The sequence below is a fragment of the Bombina bombina genome, chromosome 12 (assembly GCF_027579735.1).
Source record: "Bombina bombina isolate aBomBom1 chromosome 12, aBomBom1.pri, whole genome shotgun sequence".
Taxonomy (NCBI): Eukaryota; Metazoa; Chordata; class Amphibia; order Anura; family Bombinatoridae; genus Bombina; species Bombina bombina.
Genome location: NC_069510.1, coordinates 99,081,140 through 99,106,436, shown reverse-complemented (window position 1 = coordinate 99,106,436; position 25,297 = coordinate 99,081,140). Strand labels below are relative to the sequence as shown.

At 42.0% G+C, this 25,297-nt stretch overlaps 1 protein-coding gene across 1 annotated transcript in view; it reads right to left on the bottom strand.

Moving 5' to 3' along the window:
- The window catches only part of PDZD4 (PDZ domain containing 4), a 266,416-nt gene that overhangs the window by 21,093 nt on the left and 220,026 nt on the right, over positions 1–25,297 (bottom strand). The window contains exons 2-6 of the mRNA XM_053695772.1: positions 10,577–10,836; positions 10,254–10,344; positions 7,534–7,632; positions 5,050–5,112; positions 4,336–4,437 (exon numbers count right to left, since the gene is read on the bottom strand). Coding sequence (XP_053551747.1) covers positions 4,336–4,437; positions 5,050–5,112; positions 7,534–7,632; positions 10,254–10,344; positions 10,577–10,836 — 615 coding nt within the window. The remainder of the gene's footprint in view (positions 1–4,335; positions 4,438–5,049; positions 5,113–7,533; positions 7,633–10,253; positions 10,345–10,576; positions 10,837–25,297) is intronic.

Sequence of the window (25,297 nt, the reverse complement as noted above, 5' to 3'; positions counted from 1 at the left end):
CTGCCTGGATGATACGGATGATGCCTGAGTCTACAGTATAAGCACAGACCATCTCACGTGATGTTACAAGAGCCTGCCTGGATGATACGGATGAAGCGTGAGGCTACAGTGTATTAGCACAGACCAGCTCACGTGATGTTTCAAGAGCCTGCCTGGATGATATGGATGAAGCGTTAGGCTACAGTATTAGCACAGACCAGCTCACGTGATGTTACAAGAGCCTGCCTGGATGATACGGATGATGCGTGAGGCTACAGTATTAGCACAGACCATCTCACGTGATGTTACAAGAGCCTGCCTGGATGATATGGATGAAGTGTGAGGCTACAGTGTATTAGCACAGACCAGCTCACGTGATGTTACAAGAGCCTGCCTGGATGATACGGATGAAGCGTGAGGCTACAGTATTAGCACAGACCAGCTCAAGTGATGTTACAAGAGCCTGCCTGGATGACACGGATGAAGCGTGAGGTTACAGTGTATTAGCACAGACCAGCTCACGTGATGTTACAAGAGCCTGCCTGGATGATACGGATGAAGCATGAGGCTACAGTATTAGCACAGACCAGCTCACGTGATGTTACAAGAGCCTGCCTGGATGATACGTATGAAGAGTGAGGCTACAGTATTAGCACAGACCATCTCACGTGATGTTACAAGAGCCTGCCTGGATGATACGGATGAAGCGTGAGGCTACAGTGTATTAGCACAGACCAGCTCACGTGATGTTACAAGAGCCTGCCTGGATGATACAAATGAAGCGTGAGGCTACAGTGTATTAGCACAGACCAGCTCACGTGATGTTACAAGAGCCTGTCTGGATGATACGGATGAAGCGTGAGGCTACATTGTATTGGCACAGACCAGCTCACGTGATTTTACAAGATCCTGCCTGGATGATACAGATGAAGTGTGAGGCTACAGTGTATTAGCCCAGACCAGTTCACGTGATGTTACAAGAGCCTGTCTGGATGATACAGATGAAGCGTGAGGCTACAGTGTATTGGCACAGACCAGCTCACATGATGTTACAAGAGCCTGTCTGGATGATATGGGTGAAGTGTGAGGCTACAGTATTAGCACAGACCAGCTCACGTGATGTTACAAGAGCCTGCCTGGATGATACGGATGAAGCGTGACACTACAGTGTTAGCACAGACCAGCTCACGTGATGTTACAAGAGCCTGCCTGAATGATACGGATGAAGCGTGACACTACAGTGTTAGCACAGACCAGCTCACATGATGTTACAAGAGCCTGCCTGGATGATACGGATGAAGTGTGAGGCTACAGTATTAGCACAGACCAGCTCACGTGATGTTACAAGAGCCTGCCTGGATGATACGGATGAAGCGTGAGGCTACAATGTATTAGCACAGACCAGCTCACGTGATGTTACAAGAGGCTGCCTGGATGATACGGATAATGCGTGAGGCTACAGTATTAGCACAGACCATCTCACGTGATGTTACAAGAGCCTGCCTGGATGATACGGATGAAGCGTGAGGCTACAGTGTATTAGCACAGACCAGCTCACGTGATGTTACAAGAGCCTGCCTGGATGATACGGATGAAGCGTGAGGCTACAGTATTAGCACAGACCAGGCTCACGTGATGTTACAAGAGCCTGCCTGGATGATACGGATGAAGTGTGGGACTACAGTGTTAGCACAGGCCAGCTCACGTGATGTTACAAGAGCCTGCCTGGATGATACGGATGAAGCGTGAGGCTACAGTGTATTAGCACAGACCAGCTCACGTGATGTTACAAGACCCTGCCTGGATGATACCGATGAAGCGTGAGGCTACAGTATTAGCACAGACCAGCTCACGTGATGTTACAAGAGCCTGCCTGGATGATACGGATGATGCGTGAGTCTACAGTATTAGCACAGACCAGCTCACGTGATGTTACATGAGCCTGCCTGGATGATACGGATGAAGCGTGAGGTTACAGTGTATTAGCACAGACCAGCTCACGTGATGTTACAAGAGCCTGCCTGGATAATAAGGATGAAGCGTGAGGCTAGAGTGTATTAGCACAGACCAGCTCACGTGATGTTACAAGAGCCTGCCTGAATGATACGGATGAAGCGTGAGGCTACAGTATTAGTACAGACCAGCTCACGTGATGTTACAAGAGCCTGTCTGGATGATATGGATGAAGCGTGAGGCTAACTACAGTATTAGCACAGACCAGCTCACGTGATGTTACAAGAGCCTGTCTGGATGATATGGATGAAGCGTGAGGCTACAGTATTAGCACAGACCAGCTCACGTGATGTTACAAGAGCCTGCCTGGATGATACGGATGAAGCGTGAGTCTACAGTATTAGTACAGACCAGCTCACGTGATGTTACAAGAGCCTGTCTTGATGATATGGATGAAGCGTGAGGCTAACTACAGTATTAGCACAGACCAGCTCACGTGATGTTACAAGAGCCTGTCTGGATGATATGGATGAAGCGTGAGGCTACAGTATTAGCACAGACCAGCTCACGTGATGTTACAAGAGCCTGCCTGGATGATACGGATGAAGCGTGAGTCTACAGTATTAGCACAGACCAGCTCACGTGATGTTACAAGAGCCTGCCTGAATGATACGGATGAAGCGTGAGGCTACAGTATTAGCACAGACCATCTCACGTGATGTTACAAGAGCCTGTCTGGATGATATGGATGAAGCGTGAATCTACAGTATTAGCACAGACCAGCTCACGTGATGTTACAAGAGCCTGTCTGGATGATATGGATGAAGTGTGAGGCTAACTACAGTATTAGCACAGACCATCTCACGTGATGTTACAAGAGCCTGTCTGGATGATATGGATGAAGCGTGAGGCTACAGTATTAGCACAGACCAGCTCACGTGATGTTACAAGAGCCTGTCTGGATGATATGGATGAAGCGTGAGGCTAACTACAGTATTAGCACAGACCAGCTCACGTGATGTTACAAGAGCCTGCCTGGATGATACGGATGAAGCGTGAGGTTACAGTATTAGCACAGACCAGCTCACGTGATGTTACAAGAGAATGCCTGGATGATACGGATGAAGCGTGAGGCTACAGTATTAGCACAGACCAGCTCATGTGATGTTACAAGAGCCTGTCTGGATGATATGAGTGAAGCAAGAAGTTACATAGGGCTCGATTTATCAAGCAAGGCCGGACAGTGGCGTACATATGTGCCCCTGACCGCCCCAGCTTGCCTCTGGCGGTAGCAAGCCGCTGCCGGAATTCAGTATTGCACAAGAGACCTTTTTCGCACTTTTATGCAACACCGACCGCCACCCGGCCCACGCACAGCCAATCACGTGCGGGTAGGAGCTGTCAATCTCCCGGGTCAGACGAGTTCGGGAAGATTGAAATTCTCCACCACCTAGGAGGTGAAGAAGAGGTTATGGAAGCACCAGTCTGATGATCACTGCTTGATAAATACTGAGAACCTTGTGAGAACCTGCAGTCAGTATATATCAAGAAGTGGTCATCAGACTGGTGCTTCCAACGGCTTGATAAATCGAGCCCATAGTATCAACACAGACCAGCTGAGAGAGGTTATTAAAGGTACACGTTATATTGTTCTCCACTGTTCCTAGGTGATATGAATGAAAAGGGAGGCTACAAAGTATTAGCACAGACCAGCTCATGAGATGTTACGAGAGTCAGCCATATTATAGCCTTTTGTCTCCCGTTTTTCCTGGATGATATGGGTGAAGCAAGAAGTTACAGAGGGGTAAATGTACCATCCCTGCAGGCGGACAGGTTCACAAGTAGTTACATTGTCTGCCTGCAATCGCCACTTGCGATGTTTCATCACACAGCGAAATTTATCATTGCAGAAGAGGATTTGTGTGCAGTGTTACCCCCTGCTTTGGCGCAACCAATTGAGCTACAGCAAAGTATGTCGGTCACCCGAAACGAGCGAGTGCCAGGGTGATTGATGTTGCCACTTCTGAGATGGCAGAGAGGAAAAAAGAAGCAGTTTCTGCTTCTTAAATATGTGGCAACACTTGCTTATGCGAAACTGCTCCACATATCCGGAAAAGCTGCGTATGCAGCTTTATAAATCTATGGGAGCTTTATAAATGAAATGGGAGGCTACAATGTATTAGCACAGAGCAGCTCTTGTGAGGTTACAGGAGATACAAGTGTTACTGTCTTTTGTTCATAAGTGATATGGTTAAAGTGTGGGACTCCTGTGCATTAGCAAATACCAGCTCATGTGAGGCTACAACAGTTACACGTTTTATATTGTTTTTTTATCCAGCTGATATGATGGTGTATGAGGTTACAGCGTATCAGAGCAGTGGAGTGGGGAAAGAAATCTCTCACCTCTGTCTCAGGACGCGCCACCAGCAGAGAAATATTTGTGCTCTCCTCCTGGGTCAGGATAGCGACCGCTTCCTCTCGGTTTTGTACATCCACCCCATTAATCTGCAAGTGAGAGGAAAACATACATACAGATGTGTGATGATGGGAGAGGCGTGGGGAAGAAATGCACGGTAAGGGCCACTCGATGAGGATAAAGAGACGTTAAAGTCAAATCTAGAACCCTGCATATAATATATGATCAAGCACAAGAAAACAATGCAATGTGCAATCATTAATTATTTTGCCTCAGAGGGGTTGGAATGCATTCAGTATACTTAAATATGCTGTGGTTTACCTACACAGTGATTGCTTGGCACAGTGCAGTAAATTATTTACCTCTGGACACTTATTGGCCAGAGCAAATCTGACTTAATAATCATATACAATAAAGTATTTTCAAGAGGTGGATTATTGCACTGTTGCTTGCATACAACTATGTGTTTAACTCCTGCAAAGAAGTTAAACACACAGCAAAATTAAGCTCCAGAGGAGCAATGCACTACTGGGCTCAAGCTGAATACATTTGGTGAGCCAATGACAAGAAGCATATGTGTGTAGCCACCAATCAGCAGCAAGTTCCTAGTATTGCACTGCTGTTTCAACAAATAATAAATTGCTTTGTCTCCATAGGGTGACTCAATGCCACGGATTTTGAAGGTGCTGGCCGCTGCTCACCTGCAGGATACGGTCTCCTTCCCTTAGCCGCCCATCTCTGGCTGCAATACTGTTTGGGTTCACCTGCGCAAAAAATATACAGGTTATTAGCACACTGGGTATTTCAGTCTCCCTTTTGTGTAGATGGCTGTAAAAAAAAACCAGGGCTAGATTACAAGTGGAGCACAAACAATAGCGCAGGGTACATTGTCCTTATCACGACCCTACGCTAAGAAAAGTGCACAATCTATTACTTTCAACTTGTAATATGAGCGCAAAAACAAAAGCTCTATTGATTTAACTTGAGCAATGTTACTGCGCAATATCGCTAATATATTTGCGCTCCACTTGTAATCTAGGCCACAATGTTAACTTTTTCTGCACCATCTAGAATTGAATTAGAGTTGAAACGCCTCTTAGTATTAGTACAGAAACTGTGCTAATAAAATATATGTCCGTATTGCCCACACTGAGTAGCAAAGGGCTTATAAAAATAAGGTTTTGCTACTCTCATATCAAGAACCACTGTCTTAAAGGGAAATAAAACCCACATTTTTCTCTCATGATTCAGATAGAGCATGCAATTTTAAGCAACTTGCTAATTTACTCCCATTATCAAATTGTCTTTGTTTTCTTGCTATCTTTATTTGAAAAAGCAGGAATGTAAGCATGACACAACTCATTTTTGGTTCAGAACCTGGGTAGCGCTTGCTGATTGATGGCTACCCAGGGTGCTGAACCAAAAATGGTCTGGCTCTTAAGTTACATTCCTGATTTTTAAAAAAAGATACCAAGAGAACGAATAAAAAATTGATATAGGGAGTAAATTAGAAAGTTGTTTAAAATTGCATGCTCTATCTGAATCATTAAACAAAAATTTGGGGTTTTGTGTCCTTTTAAATATTGGGCGAGTGTTCAATTGATCACTGCTTACTGATAAATGTTTTAGCACACATGTCCTAACAATATATACAATGTTTACAATGTTATTATGGGTATGATCATCATTGGTGTGTTTCACTCATAAAACATAACGTTTATTTAAAACTTTGTTAAAAATGGCAAAAAAAAAATTAAGAACATTTTCTCTCCTAAATAAATTTGTCATGTCACTTCATGTAGTGTAAATATATGGGTGAGGAATCCCTTAGGCTTAAAAAGAGGTAGATATTGGAGCCCAATGAAATTATGAATAGATTGATCAAGTGATAATGGCTACAATAGTCACGTTGTGTAGCAGCTATTCATATATAGATTGGACTATAATATCTACCTCCACTAATAAAACCGCTGTCTCTTACAGCCCAAGGGGCCGATTTATCACGGCCCGAATGGGGCCTTATACCCCGATATCGGCGCGAGCCTTCAGGCTCGCCAGAAACAGGAGGTAAGAAACAGCGGTCTTAAGACTGCTGCTCCTTAACTCGGCCGCCTGCTCTGAGGTGGCGGACAGCAATCTGCCCGGTCGTATACGATCGGGTTGACACCCCCTGCTAGCGGACGGTTGGCCGCAAATCTGCAGGGGGCGGCACCTGGTGAACTGCTTGTGCAATGATTAATGCTGACAGCGTATGCTGTCGGCATTCAACAATGTCTGGCGGACATGATCGCCACAGCGGATCATGTCCGCCAGACACATGATAAATCGGCCCCCAAGCCTGAATCTTAAAGTGACAGTAAAGTCAAAATTAAACTTTCATGATTCAGATAGAGCATGCAATTTTAAACAACTTTCCAATTTACTTTTGTCATCAAATTTGCTTCGTTCTCATGATATCTTTTATTAAAGAGTAAAACGTGGTAGGCTCATAAGAGCTCAGGAGTGTGCATGTCTCTTTAGTTCTCTATGGCAGCTGTGTTTTGCAACATTGTATAACAAAGCTACAAATGTTGCAAAACACTGCTGCCAAAGTACTAAACAAACGTGCACACTCCTGAGTTCTTTTGAGCCGACTTAGTTTTACTATTTGATAAAAGATACCAAGAGAACAAAGCAAATTTGATAACATAAGTAAATTGGACAGTTATTTAAAATTGCATGCTCTATCTGAATCATGACATTTTAATTTTGACTTTGCTGTCCCTTTAAACTGATACCCACTGTAAGCTAATCAGCATCAGCCCCTGATTGGCCTACATGAAAATAACCTCTGTAGCTAGAAGGCCGGGATGGGGAACCTTGGCACTCCTGATGTTTCAGAACTACATTACCCATGATGCTTAGGCACTCTGAAGTCCAGTGGAGCATCATGGGAAATGTAGTTCTGAAACATCTGTAGGGCCAAGGTTCCCCATCCCTGCTATAATGAGTCTGACTGGGGCGTGAGTCCCCGCTTTATGTTATGGCAAACAAAATGTAAATGTTCCTCCTTACAGAGAACTGTAAATGCTTCACCTGTACTTAATCATCAGCGTGTTATATTCAGGATATCTTCGCCCTGGTCAGTACAATGTGTACAGCAGACTATGTCATGCAACACAACGAGGGCCACAGCAGCCTCATACCTCTCCTACGTATATCCCCAGGTCCTCTTCATCGTCAGTGCGGTAACAGACGGTAAGCCCAAGTTTGTCCTGGTGACTGGACTTACACAGCTCCACCTCCTGCGCAAAACAAAGGGAAACCCACAGCGGAGAAGAGGAAAAAGGAACACACACAGGTCACTGAAACAGGGAAAAGGTGAGCGGGACACAAGTGGGGCAGACAGCACAACGTCAGGGGCCGCTTGGCTATTGGTGACAGGGCAAATGCACCCTTTAGTCAATGACACTATTACCAGTCCCCAAGGTCAGGGACATTAGAGCATAGCTGAACAGTACCAATGTGCAGGATATATTGTATATAAGGTAACACTGAGTACTCATGTCACATGATGTTATACTGTATATAAGGTAACACTGAGTACTCATGTCACATGATGTTATACTGTATATAAGGTTACACTGAGTACTCATGTCACATGATATACTTTATATAAGGTCACACTGAGTACTAGTGTCACATGATGTTATACTGTATATAAGGTTACACTGAGTACTCATGTCACATGATATACTTTATATAAGGTCACACTGAGTACTCGTGTCACATGATGTTATACTGTTTATAAGGTTACACTGATTACTCGTGTCACATGATGTTATACTGTATATAAGGTTACACTGAGTACTTATGTCACATGATGTTATACTGTATATAAGGTTACACTGAGTACTTATGTCACATGATGTTATACTGTATATAAGGTTACACTGAGTACTCATGTCACATGATATACTTTATATAAGGTCACACTGAGTACTAGTGTCACATTATGTTATACTATATATAAGGTTACACTGAGTACTTATGTCACATGATGTTATACTGTATATAAGGTTACACTGAGTACTTATGTCACATGATGTTATACTGTATATAAGGTTACACTGAGTACTCATGTCACATGATATACTTTATATAAGGTCACACTGAGTACTCGTGTCACATGATGTTATACTGTATATAAGGTTACACTGATTACTCATGTCACATGATGTTATACTGTATATAAGGTAACACTGAGTACTCATGTCACATGATGTTATACTGTATATAAGGTTACACTGAGTACTCATGTCACATGATATACTTTATATAAGGTCACACTGAGTACTCGTGTCACATGATGTTATACTGTATATAAGGTTACACTGATTACTCATGTCACATGATGTTATACTATATATAAGGTTACACTGAGTACTTATGTCACATGATGTTATACTGTATATAAGGTTACACTGAGTACTTATGTCACATGATGTTATACTGTATATAAGGTTACACTGAGTACTTATGTCACATGATGTTATACTGTATATAAGGTTACACTGAGTACTCATGTCACATGATGTTATACTGTATATAAGGTTACACTGAGTACTCGTGTCACATGATGTTATACTGTATATAAGGTTACACTGAGTACTCATGTCACATGATGTTATACTGTATATAAGGTTACACTGAGTACTCATGTCACATGATGTTATACTGTATATAAGGTTACAATGAGTACTCATGTAAAATTATGTTATTGGGTTATTGTGTATATAAGGTTACACTGAGTACTCATGTAAAATTATGTTATTGGGTTATTGTGTATATAAGGTTACACTGAGTACTCATGTAAAATTATGTTATTGGGTTATTGTGTATATAAGGTTACACTGAGTACTCATGTAAAATTATGTTATTGGGTTATTGTGTATATAAGGTTACACTGAGTACTCATGTAAAATTATGTTATTGGGTTATTGTGTATATAAGGTTACACTGAGTACTCATGTAAAATTATGTTATTGGGTTATTGTGTATATAAGGTTACACTGAGTACGTGTATAAAATGATGTTATTGCCAGTATTATTATCATGGTGTTCATGAGATATAAATAAGGTTATCCTGAGTATGATGTTATTGCAAGTAAAGTTATCTGGGTATGCACAGGGTATACTGAGTATTTTTGTATCATGATGTTATACTGATCAATATGAGAATAAGCAGAGTAGAAATGCTAATAGTATTATCTGCTTTGTGTGTACCATGGTACGAATGAAAGATAAGGATACCGAGAGAACCTTTACAAAATAGCACAGTAATACTGTATGATAACTTGGGGATATGAAGCTATGTGTATACATATGGAAAGACACTGGCATTGTATGATTACCAGTGGGAGATGCCAGCTGGGTGTACAGGGACAGCTATCTATATACATAAGTGATGACCATGAGAATGTGTGATAACCCAATGCCAGCTGGGTGTACAGGGACAGCTATCTATATACATAAGTGATGACCATGAGAATGAGTGATAACCCAATGTGATGCCAGCTGGGTGTAGAGGTGTAGCTATATGTACACATAACTGAAGACACTGGCACTGTGTAATAACCCAAGAAGTGCACAGACGCAGCTATGCTATGTGTATATATAATGGAAGATGCTGGCGCTGTGCGATAACATGAGGAGATGCAAGCCAGATATACATGTGCAGTTATGTGTTTATATAAGGAAAGAAGCTGGCACTGTGTAATAACCTGGGATATGCCAGCTGGGTATACAGGCATAGATTTGTGCATACAGTATGGAAGATGCTAGCACCGTTCAATAACCTAGGGAATGTATAGGTATAACCAGGGACATATAGCCTGCTTGTGTATGACATGCAGGGGGCACTTACTTCATATTCCAGCTCATCCGCCCGCTCCCCTTCAGGTTGTGCCCCTTCCATGTACTCTGTCTGCTCGTAAAATCCATTCCCAATAGGCGGGCTGCAAAAAAAACATGTCAGGCTGTGCCGGCAAAGTATGGGTCATTCACCCATTTATTACTTTATTGCTTATATGGATAATGTCTGTGACACCAGGGCAAGCCCATCATGGGGAAATAATCTCACACCAGCCACAGACATTGTCACTGAGATATTAGCGCCAACTCTAGAGAATAAGATATATTATAAGTGATTATCATCATGTTGCCCTAGGTAAGTAGCTGGATACTCACAGCTCTGAGAGTACATATGGTTCCAGGACCACCATGGCAGGACTTGGAGGCCTTGCCTTCCCCAGCGTCATGATGTGCTCGAAGGTGATGTCTGTCTGTGTCCCACTGTCAACGTATTGCAGGTCATGAGAGGAGATGGCAAGCGACCCCTTCATACGGGGGCTGCGTCTCAGCACCTGGATCAACAGCGGGTCCTTAGTTGCACGCAAAGTCTCAAACGTTTGCTCCTGAGAGAGTCGCGATAGTTCCTTACCATTCACCTGCACAAAAGCCTGAGGTTAGTTACTGGGGGGGGGGGGTGGGTGGGTAATTAGTGCACTTACATGTTTAACCCTTTCTCTCTGCAACAGGTCTGCTGGTCAGCGTTACAGCTAATTGGATGTTTACTGAATAAGATTGTTTAGTGTGATGCAGTTGTGTGCACAGTATGCAGTTGAATGCGACCATAGGTTATTATAACAGGGGAATTTTTCTTTGCCTTAAGTCCACAGTGCCCATAGCAGCATACTGCACCCATATATAGCACAGCTGCACCCATATATAGCACACATATACCCATATATAGCACAAATGCACCTATATATAGCACACATATACCCATATATAGCACAAATGCACCTATATATAGCACACACACTGCTTACATACCTAGCACACCCACTGCTTATTTAGCACACACACTGCTTACTTACTTAGCACACACACTGCTTACATACCTAGCACCAACACTGCCTACATACCTAGCACCCACACTGCCTACATACCTAGCACCCACACTGCCTACATACCTAGCACACACACTGCTTACTTACTTAGCACACACACTGTTTACATACCTAGCACACACACTGCTTACATACCTAACACCCACACTGCCTTCATACCTAGCACCCACACTGCCTACATACCTAGCACACACACTGCTTACATACCTAGTGCACACACTGCTTACATATCTAGCGCACACGCTGCCTACATACCTAGCACCCACACTGCCTACATACCTAGCACACACACACTGCTTACATACCTAGCGCACACACTGCTTACATACCTAGCGCACACACTGCTTACATACCTAGCACACACACTGCTTACATACCTAGTGCACACACTGCTTACATACCTAGCGCACACACTGCTTACATACTTAGCACACACACATACTGCTTACATAACTAGCACACACATTGCATCAATACCTAGTATACAGATACTGCTTACATACCTAGCACACACACTGCCTACATACCTAGCACACACACTGCACCAATACCTAGTACATACATACTGCTTACATACCTAGCACCCACACTGCCTACATACCTAGCGCACACACTGCCTACATACCTAGCACACACACTGCCTACATACCTAGTACACACACACTGTTTACATACCTAGCACACACACTGCCTACATACCTAGCACACACACCGCACCAATACTTAGTACATACATAATGCTTACATACCTAGCACACACACTGCACCAATACCTAGTACATACATACTGCTTACATACCTAGCACACACACTGTTTCCATACCTAGTTAACACACACACTGTTTACATACCTAGCACACACACTGCCTACATACCTAGCAGACACACTGCACCAATACCTAGTACATACATACTGCTTACATACCTAGCACACACTGCTTACATACCTAGCACACACACTGTTTCCATACCTAGTACACACACTGTTTACATACCTAGCACACACACTGCCTACATACCTAGCACGCACACTGCACCAACACACTGCCTACATACCTTGCACACACACTGCTTACCTACCTAGCACACACTCTGCTTACATACCTAGTACACACACTGCTTACATACCTAGCACACACACTGCTTACATAGGGCTAGATTTATAGTTGGGCGGTAGCCGTGAAAACCAGCGTTAGAGGCTCCTAACGCTGGTTTTAGGCTACCGCCGGTATTTGGAGTCAGTCAGGAAAGGGTCTAACGCTCACTTTTCAGCCGCGACTTTTCCATACCACAGATCCCCTTACGTCAATTGCGTATCCTATCTTTTCAATGGGATCTTTCTAACTCCGGTATTTAGAGTCGTGGCTGAAGTGAGCGTTAGAATTCTAACGACAAAACTCCAGCCGCAGAAAAAAGTCAGTAGTTAAGAGCTTTCTGGGCTAACGCCGGTTTATAAACCTCTTAACTACTGTGCTCTAAAGTACACTAACACCCATAAACTACCTATGTACCCCTAAACCGAGGTCCCCCCACATCGCCGCCACTCGATTACATTTTTTTAACCCCTAATCTGCCGACCGCCACCTACGTTATCCTTATGTACCCCTAATCTGCTGCCCCTAACACCGCCGACCCCTATATTATATTTATTAACCCCAAATCTGCCCCCCACAACGTCGCCTCCACCTGCCTACACTTATTAACCCCTAATCTGCCGAGCGGACCGCACCGCTATTATAATAAAGTTATTAACCCCTAATCCACCTCACTAACCCTATAATAAATAGTATTAACCCCTAATCTGCCCTCCCTAACATCGCCGACACCTAACTTCAAACATTAACCCCTAATCTGCCGACTGGAGCTCACCGCTATTCTAATAAATGTATTAACCCCTAAAGCTAAGTCTAACCCTAACACTAACACCCCCCCTAAGTTAAATATAATTTAAATCTAACGAAATTAATTAACTCTTATTAAATAAATTATTCCTATTTAAAGCTAAATACTTACCTGTAAAATAAATCCTAATATAGCTACAATATAAATTATATTTATATTATAGCTATTTTAGGATTTATATTTATTTTACAGGTAACTTTGTATTTATTTTAACCAGGTACAATAGCTATTAAATAGTTAAGAACTATTTAATAGCTAAAATAGTTAAAATAATTACAAAATTACCTGTAAAATAAATCCTAACCTAAGTTACAATTAAACCTAACACTACACTATCAATAAATAAATTAAATAAACTACCTACAATTATCTACAATTAAACCTAACACTACACTATCAATAAATTAATTAAATACAATATCTACAAATAACTACAATGAAATAAACTAACTAAAGTACAAACAATAAAAAAGAACTAAGTTACAAAAAATAAAAAAATATTTACAAACATCAGAAAAATATTACAACAATTTTAAACTAATTACACCTACTCTAAGCCCCCTAATAAAATAACAAAACGCCCCAAAATAAAAAAATGCCCTAACCTATTCTAAATTACTAAAGTTCAAAGCTCTTTTACCTTACCAGCCCTGAACAGGGCCCTTTGCGGGGCATGCCCCAAAGAATTCAGCTCTTTTGCCTGTAAAAAAACCACATACAATACCCCCCCCCCCAACATTACAACCCACCACCCACATACCCCTAATCTAACCCAAACCCCCCTTAAATAAACCTAACACTAAGCCCCTGAAGATCTTCCTACCTTATCTTCACCATACCAGGTTCACCGATCGATCCAGAAGAGCTCCTCCGATGTCTTGATCCAAGCCCAAGCGGGGGGCTGAAGATGTCCATGATCCGGCTGAAGTCTTCATCCAAGCGGGAGCTGAAGAGGTCCATGATCCGGCTGAAGTCTTCATCCAAGCGGGAGCTGAAGAGGTCCATGATCCGGCTGAAGTCTTCTATCAACGGCATCTTCAATCTTCTTTCTTCCGGATCCATCTTGCAGACCTCCGACGCGGAACATCCTGCTGGCCCGACGGACTACCGACGAATGAAGGCTCCTTTAAGGGACGTCATCCAAGATGGCGTCCCTCGAATTCCGATTGGCTGATAGGATTCTATCAGCCAATCGGAATTAAGGTAGGAATATTCTGATTGGCTGATGGAATCAGCCAATCAGAATCAAGTTCAATCCGATTGGCCGATCCGATCAGCCAATCAGATTGAGCTCGCATTCTATTGGCTGATCGGAACAGCCAATAGAATGCGAACTCAATCTGATTGGCTGATCGGATCAGCCAATCGGATTGAACTTGATTCTGATTGGCTGATTCCATCAGCCAATCAGAATATTCCTACCTTAATTCCGATTGGCTGATAGAATCCTATCAGCCAATCGGAATTCGAGGGACGCCATCTTGGATGACGTCCCTTAAAGGAGCCTTCATTCGTCGGTAGTCCGTCGGGCCAGCAGGATGTTCCGCGTCGGAGGTCTGCAAGATGGATCCGGAAGAAAGAAGATTGAAGATGCCGTTGATAGAAGACTTCAGCCGGATCATGGACCTCTTCAGCTCCCGCTTGGATGAAGACTTCAGCCGGATCATGGACCTCTTCAGCTCCCGCTTGGATGAAGACTTCAGCCGGATCATGGACATCTTCAGCCCCCCGCTTGGGCTTGGATCAAGACATCGGAGGAGCTCTTCTGGATCGATCGGTGAACCTGGTATGGTGAAGATAAGGTAGGAAGATCTTCAGGGGCTTAGTGTTAGGTTTATTTAAGGGGGGTTTGGGTTCGAGTCGGGGTATGTGGGTGGTGGGTTGTAATGTGGGGGGGGGGTATTGTATGTGTTTTTTTTTACAGGCAAAAGAGCTGAATTCTTTGGGGCATGCCCCGCAAAGGGCCCTGTTCAGGGCTGGTAAGGTAAAAGAGCTTTGAACTTTAGTAATTTAGAATAGGGTAGGGCATTTTTTTATTTTGGGGGGCTTTGTTATTTTATTAGGGGGCTTAGAGTAGGTGTAATTAGTTTAAAATTGTTGTAATATTTTTCTGATGTTTGTAAATATTTTTTTATTTTTTGTAACTTAGTTCTTTTTTATTTTTTGTACTTTAGTTAGTTTATTTCATTGTAGTTATTTGTAGATATTGTATTTAATTAATTTATTGATAGTGTAGTGTTAGGTTTAATTGTAGATAATTGTAGGTAGTTTATTTAATTTATTTATTGATAGTGTAGTGTTAGGTTTAATTGTAACTTAGGTTGGGATTTATTTTACAGGTAATTTTGTAATTATTTTAACTATTTTAGCTATTAAATAGTTCTTAACTATTTAACAGCTATTGTACCTGGTTAAAATAAATACAAAGTTACCTGTAAAATAAATATAAATCCTAAAATAGCTATAATATAAATATAATTAAATAGGAATAATTTATTTAATAAGAGTTAATTAATTTCGTTAGATTTAAATTATATTTAATTTAGGGGGGTGTTAGTGTTAGGGTTAGACTTAGCTTTAGGGGTTAATACATTTATTAGAATAGCGGTGAGCTCCAGTTGGCAGATTAGGGGTTAATGTTTGAAGTTAGGTGTCGGCGATGTTAGGGAGGGCAGATTAGGGGTTAATACTATTTATTATAGGGTTAGTGAGGCGGATTAGGGGTTAATAACTTTATTATAATAGCGGTGCGGTCCGCTCGGCAGATTAGGGGTTAATAAGTGTAGGCAGGTGGAGGCGACGTTGTGGGGAGCAGATTAGGGGTTAATAAATATAATATAGGGGTCGGCGGTGTTAGGGGCAGCAGATTAGGGGTACATAGGGATAATGTAAGTAGCGGCGGTTTACGGAGCGGCAGATTAGGGGTTAATAAGTGTAGGCAGGTGGAGGCGACGTTGTGGGGAGCAGATTAGGGGTTAATAAATATAATATAGGGGTCGGCGGTGTTAGGGGCAGCAGATTAGGGGTACATAGGGATAATGTAAGTAGCGGCGGTTTACGGAGCGGCAGATTAGGGGTTAATAATAATATGCAGGGGTCAGCGATAGCGGGGGCGGCAGAATAGGGGTTAATAAGTGTAAGGTTAGGGGTGTTTAGACTCGGGGTACATGTTAGAGTGTTAGGTGCAGACGTAGGAAGTGTTTCCCCATAGGAAACAATGGGGCTGCGTTAGGAGCTGAACGCGGCTTTTTTGCAGGTGTTAGGTTTTTTTTTCAGCTCAAACAGCCCCATTGTTTTCTATGGGGGAATCGTGCACGAGCACGTTTTTGAAGCTGGCAGCGTCCGTAAGCAACTCTGGTATCGAGAGTTGCAGTGGCGTTAAATATGCCTGTACGCTCCCTTTTTGGAGCCTAACGCAGCCATTCTGTGAACTCTCAATACCAGAGTTATTTAAAAGGTGCGGCCAGAAAAAAGCCAGCGTTAGCTACGCGGGTCGTTACCGACAAAACTCTAAATCTAGGCGGTACTTAGCACACAAACTGCTTACATACCTAGCACACAAACTCCTTACATACCTAGCACACACACACTGCTTACATACCTAGCACACACACATACTGCTCACATACCTAGCAGACACACTGCACCAATACCTAGTACACACATACTGCTTACAGACCTATCACACACACACTGCTTACATACCTAGCACACACACACACACTGCTTACATACCTAGCACACACACTGCTTACTTACTTAGAACCCACACTGCTTACATACCTAGCACCCACACTGCCTACATACCTAGCACACACACTGCCTACATACCTAGCACACACACTGCTTACATACCTAGCACACACACACACACTGCTTACATACCTAACACACACACACACAAACTGCTTACATAGCTAGCACACACACACACAGCTTACATACCTAGCAGACACACATACTGCTTACATACCTAGAACACACACTGCACCAATAGCTAGTACACACACACTGCTTACATACCTAGTCAACAGTGCCCACAGCAGCATACTGCACCCATATATAACACACATATACCCATATATAGCACAAATGCACCCATATATAGCACACACACTGCTTACATACCTAGCACACCCACTGCTTATTTAGCACACACACTGCTTACATACCCTAGTACACACACTACTTACTTACTTAGCACACACACTGCTTACATACCTAGCACCCACACTGCCTACATACCTAGCACACACACTGCTTACTTAATTAGCACACACACTGCTTACATACCTAGCACCCACACTGCCTACATACCTAGCACCCACACTGCCTACATACCTAGCACACACACTGCTTACATACCTAGTGCACACACTGCTTACATACCTAGTGCACACACTGCCTACATACCTAGCACCCACACTGCCTACATACCTAGCACACACACTGCTTACATACCTAGTGCACACACTGCTTACATACCTAGCGCACACACTGCTTACATACCTAGCACACACACTGCTTACATACCTAGTGCACACACTGCTTACATACCTAGTGCACACACTGCTTACATACCTAGCGCACACACTGCTTACATACTTAGCACACACACATACTGCTTACATAACTAGCACACACATTGCATCAATACCTAGTATACAGATACTGCTTACATACCTAGCACACACACTGCCTACATACCTAGCACACACACACACTGTTTACATACCTAGCACACAAACTCCCTATATACCTAGCGCACACACTGCCTACATACCTAGCGCACACACTGCCTACATACCTAGCACACACACTGCTTACATACCTAGCACACACACTGCCTACATACCTAGTTCGCACACACTGTTAACATACCTAGCGCACACACTGCCTACATACCTAGCGCACACACTGCCTACATACCTAGCACACACACTGCCTACATACCTAGTACACACACACTGTTTACATACCTAGCACACACACTGCCTACATACCTAGCACACACACCGCACCAATACTTAGTACATACATAATGCTTACATACCTAGCACACACACTGCACCAATACCTAGTACATACATACTGCTTACATACCTAGCACACACACTGTTTCCATACCTAGTACACACACACTGTTTACATACCTAGCACACACACTGCCTACATACCTAGCAGACACACTGCACCAATACCTAGTACATACATACTGCTTACATACCGAGCACACACACTGCTTACATACCTAGCACACACACTGTTTCCATACCTAGCACACACACTGCCTACATACCTAGCACGCACACTGCACCAACACACTGCCTACATACCTTGCACACACACTGCTTACCTACCTAGCACACACTCTGCTTACATACCTAGTACACACACTGCTTACATACCTAGCACACACACTGCTTACATACTTAGCACACACACTGCTTACATACCTAGCACACAAACTCCTTACATACCTAGCACACACACACTGCTTACATACCTAGCACACACACATACTGCTCACATACCTAGCAGACACACTGCACCAATACCTAGTACACACATACTGCTTACAGACCTATCACACACACACTGCTTACATACCTAGCACACACACTGCTTACTTACTTAGAACCCACACTGCTTACATACCTAGCACCCACACTGCCTACATACCTAGCACACACACTGTCTACATACCTAGCACACACACTGCTTACATACCTAGCACACACACACACACACACTGCTTACATACCTAGCACAGACACACACACACACTGCTTACATACCTAACACACACACACACACACTGCATACATACCTAGCGGCTAGCACACACATACTGCTTACATACCTAGCACACACACATACTACTTACATACCTAGCACACACACACTGCTTACATACCTAGCACACACATACTGCATACATACCTAGCGGCTAGCACAAACACACACACTGCATACATACCTAGCGGCTAGCACACACACACTCACTGCATACATACCTAGCGGCTAGCACATACACATACTGCTTACATACCTAGCACATACACACACTGCTTACATACCTAGCACACACACATACTGATTACATACCTAGCACACACACACACACACTGCTTACATACTTAGCACACACACATACTGCTTACATACCTAGCACACACACACTGCTTACATACCTAACACACACACACAAACTGCTTACATAGCTAGCACACACACACAGCTTACATACACACATACTGCTTACATTCCTAGAACACACACTGCACCAATAGCTAGTACACACACTGCTTACATACCTAGCACACAGACTGCTTACATACCTAGCATAGAACACACTGCTTACATACTTAGCACACACACATACTGCTAGCACACACATTGCTTACATACCTATCAAACATACTGCTTACATACCTAGCACACACACATACTGCTTACATACCTAGGACACACACACACTGCTTACATACCTAGCACACGCACTGCTTATATACTTAGCACACACACATACTGCTTACATACCTAGCACACACACTGCTTACATACTTAGCACACACACATACTGCTTACATACCTAGCACACACACATTGCTTACATACCTAGCACACACACATACTGCTTAAATACCTAACACACACACACTGCATACATACCTAGCGGCTAGCACACACACATACTGCTTACATACCTAGCACACACACATACTGCTTACATACCTAGCACACACACATACTACTTAGCGGCTAGCACACACACATACTGCTTACATACCTAGCACACACACATACTGCTTAAATACCTAACACACACACTGCATACATACCTAGCGGCTAGCACACACACACTGCATACATACCTAGCGGCTAGCACACACACACTCACTGCATACATACCTAGCGGCTAGCACATACACATACTGCTTACATACCCAGCACACACACACATACTGAATTTTGACTGGGAACGACTCAAAAGTGTGTATATATATATATATATATATACAGTATATTTATTTATATGTATGTGTACTATTTACTAAGCAAGAGGCTAAATTTGTCTCCACAAATGTAAGTAAACCATAAAAAAGCTGTTATTTTATATACTGTACCCAAGCAGTTGTGTTTGTAATAATTGGGAATGTTATCTGTTTGAGTACACAGGTACAGTTATACAGTATGATCTGCCTATACACACACAGGTACACTCCCCCCCTTTCTCCTATCCCCTATCCCCTTTCCCTTAGCGTCTTGAGACCCTCACGGGTGATTAGTTTGCGCTCTATAAGTATCCAATAGATAGATAGATAGATAGATAGATAGTAGGATCTGCCTATACACACATGTACAGTTATACAGTATGATCTGCCTATACACACACAGGTACAGTTACACAGTATGATCTGCCTATACACACACAGGTACAGTTATATAGTATGATCTGTCTATACACACACAGGTACAGTCACACAGTATGATCTGCCTATACACACACAGGTACAGTTACACAGTATGATCTGCCTATACACACACAGGTACAGTTACACAGTATGATCTGCCTATACACACACAGGTACAGTTACACAGTATGATCTGTCTATACACACACAGGTACAGTTACACAGTATGATCTGCCTATATACACACAGGTACAGTTACACAGTATGATCTGTCTATACACACACAGGTACAGTTACACAGTATGATCTGCCTATATACACACAGGTACAGTTACACAGTATGATCTGCCTATACACACACAGGTACAGTTACACAGTATGATCTGCCTATACACATACAGGTACAGTTACACAGTATGATCTGCCTATACATACACAGGTACAGTTACACAGTATGATCTGCCTATACAAACACAGGTACAGTTACACAGTATGATCTGCATATACACACACAGGTACAGTTATACAGTAGGATTTGCCTATACACACACAGGTACAGTTACACAGTATGATCTGCCTATACATACACAGGTACAGTTACACAGTATGATCTGCCTATACACACACAGGTACAGTTATACAGTAGGATTTGCCTATACACACACAGGTACAGTTACACAGTATGATCTGCCTATACACACACAGGTACAGTTACACAGTATGCTCTGTCTATACACACACAGGTACAGTTATACAGTATGATCTGCATATAGACACGCAGGTACAGTTATACGGTATGATCTGCCTATACACACACAGGTACATTTACACAGTATGATCTGTCTATACACACACAGGTACAGTTACACAGTATGATCTGTCTATACACACACAGGTACAGTTACACAGTATGATCTGCATATAGACACGCAGGTACAGTTATACGGTATGATCTGCCTATACACACACAGGTATAGTTACAAAGTATGATCTGCATATAGACACGCAGGTACAGTTATACAGTATGATCTGCCTATACACACAGGTACAGTTACACAGTATGATCTGCCTATACACACACAGGTACAGTTACACAGTATGATCTGCCTATACATACACAGGTACAGTTACACAGTATGATCTGCCTATACACACACAGGTACAGTTATACAGTATGATCTGCCTATACACACACAGGTACAGTTACACAGTATGATCTGCCTATACACACACAGGTACAGTTACACAGTATGATCTGCATATACACACACAGGTACAGTTATACAGTATGTCTGTCTATACACACACAGGTACAGTTACACAGTATGTCTGTCTATACACACACAGGTACAGTTATACAGTATTATCAGCCTATACACACACAGGTACAGTTACACAGTATTATCTGCCTATACACACACAGGTACAGTTACACAGTATGATCTGCCTATACATACACAGGTACAGTTACACAGTATGATCTGCCTATACACACACAGGTACAGTTACACAGTATGATCTGCCTATACACACACAGGTACAGTTACACAGTATGATCTGCCTATACACATACAGGTACAGTTATACAGTATGATCTGCCTATACACACACAGGTACAGTTACACAGTATGATCTGCCTATACCTACACAGGTACAGTTACACAGTATGATCTGCCTATACACACACAGGTACAGTTACACAGTATGATCTGCCTATACACACACAGGTACAGTTACACAGTATTATCTGCCTATACACACACAGGTACAGTTACACAGTATGATCTGCCTATACATACACAGGTACAGTTACACAGTATGATCTGCCTATACACACACAGGTACAGTTACACAGTATGATCTGCCTATACCTACACAGGTACAGTTACACAGTATTATCTGTCTATACACACACAGGTACAGTTACACAGTATGATCTGTCTATACACACACAGGTACAGTTACACAGTATTATCTGTCTATACACACACAGGTACAGTTACACAGTATTATCTGCCTATACACACACAGGTACAGTTACACAGTATGATCTGCCTATACACACACAGGTACAGTTACACAGTATGATCTGCCTATACACACACAGGTACAGTTACACAGTATGATCTGCCTATACACACACAGGTACAGTTACACAGTATGATCTGCCTATACATACACAGGTACAGTTACACAGTATGATCTGCCTATACACACACAGGTACAGTTACACAGTATGATCTGCCTATACACACACAGGTACAGTTACACAGTATGATCTGCCTATACACACACAGGTACAGTTACACAGTATGATCTGCCTATACCTACACAGGTACAGTTACACAGTATTATCTGTCTATACACACACAGGTACAGTTATACAGTATGATCTGCCTATACACACACAGGTACAGTTACACAGTATGATCTGCCTATACACACACAGGTACAGTTACACAGTATGATCTGTCTATACACACACAGGTACAGTTACACAGTATGATCTGTCTATACACACACAGGTACAGTTATACAGTATGATCTGCCTATACACACACAGGTACAGTTACACAGTATGATCTGCCTATACACACACAGGTACAGTTACACAGTATGATCTGCCTATACACACACAGGTACAGTTACACAGTATGATCTGCCTATACACACACAGGTACAGTTATACAGTATGATCTGCCTATACACACACAGGTACAGTTACACAGTATTATCTGCCTATACACACACAGGTACAGTTACACAGTATGATCTGCCTATACACACACAGGTACAGTTACACAGTATGATCTGCCTATACACACACAGGTACAGTTACACAGTATGATCTGCCTATACACACACAGGTACAGTTACACAGTATGATCTGCCTATACAAACACAGGTACAGTTACACAGTATGATCTGCATATACACACACAGGTACAGTTATACAGTATGATCTGCCTATACACACACAGGTACAGTTACACAGTATTATCTGCCTATACACATACAGGTACAGTTACACAGTATGATCTGCCTATATACCCACAGGTACAGTTATACAGTATGATCTGCCTATACACACATAGGTACAGTTACACAGTATGATCTGCCTATACACACACAGGTACAGTTACACAGTATGATCTGCCTATACACACACAGGTACAGTTACACAGTATGATCTGCCTATACATACACAGGTACAGTTACACAGTATGATCTGCCTATACACACACAGGTGCAGTTACACAGTATGATCTGCCTATACACACACAGGTACAGTTACACAGTATGATCTGTCTATACACACACAGGTACAATTACACAGTATGATCTGCCTATACACACCAGTGGCTACAAGACAGTATTCAAGACTGAAAGGCCCAGGGAAGGGCCGAAACGCGTTGGCTAGTTTATGGTAAGCCTCATTTCAATTGGATTTAGGATTTATTTAGCGTTATTGCACTATTTTCTCATTTGTATTCCACAGGTACACTGTTAATTTATGTTCTATTTTTGAATCATTTTGCTATTCTTTGACAACACCATACCACAGGATACACTGACTATTGACACAAGCATATTTTTTTCCATTTTTTTCAATTTATTAAACTTTTTTCTTTCAAATTGTATATTGAATTGATAGAATTGGAGCTCTATTTTTCTCACTATTTTTTCACTATTTTTTGCTACTACATTTTATTTTTCACTATTTTATTTCTCAATATATTTTTTTCATCACCACCTAGAGCATTGTTTTTTCCACTATTTTTTTTGTATCATTGTTGAGACACATTCTTTTGGACACTGTCACATCAACTTCTTTATACACAGGAGAGACTCTATCTAGGAGTTTTTTATTTGACTGGGTAACCTTTGATAATTTGGAACATCACTTATACCCTGTAAATCAGGGAACACTTATACTATATGCGGAAACGCATATACACTGACTAACTACGAGCTAAATTATAAGCTAATCCATCAGACTTTTCAGAATTCCACTTTAGATTGTTCAAACAGGATAACTTAGGACACTTTAGAATTGTCCTCTAAGAATATTATTTGTGAGCAAACTATCCCCCCTAACCGGGGTTTAGCACATTTTGTCTATTATGGTTATGTATTGATTTTAATTTTTATGTAACATGGATCCATGAATGTATATTTTTATGTGATTTTTTATAACTTTTTTATGTGATATTTTTATGTGATATTTTATGTGATATTTTTATACCAATCTTTTACTGGTCACTATAATATCCTCTGTCTGTGTGTTAATAAAATTGTATGTATAATCAGATCTCATTACGTTATCACATTGTGTAAATATAGCTGCTTCTTTATCTTATATCTGTCCATAAACCAATCACCAATACTTGGAGAGAACAATAGAAAATCAACATTTTATTACCTTATCTCTGCTATATCCCACTGGGACCATCATTTCTTCTGCTGGCTGTGTTTACACAGTTTATCTATAGCTTGGACCTGCGGCCACAAACTTTCAGAATAGGTGTGGATACCACTGGCTAAATCTACTATTTCCAATGCCAATATAAGAGTAAATGAGCTACTTGTAAACAATCTAATACACTCCAGCAGGTAAAGTGGATCATTGGGAACAAATTAAAGGGGAGAAAATTTTTGAGTAAACTGTCCCTTTA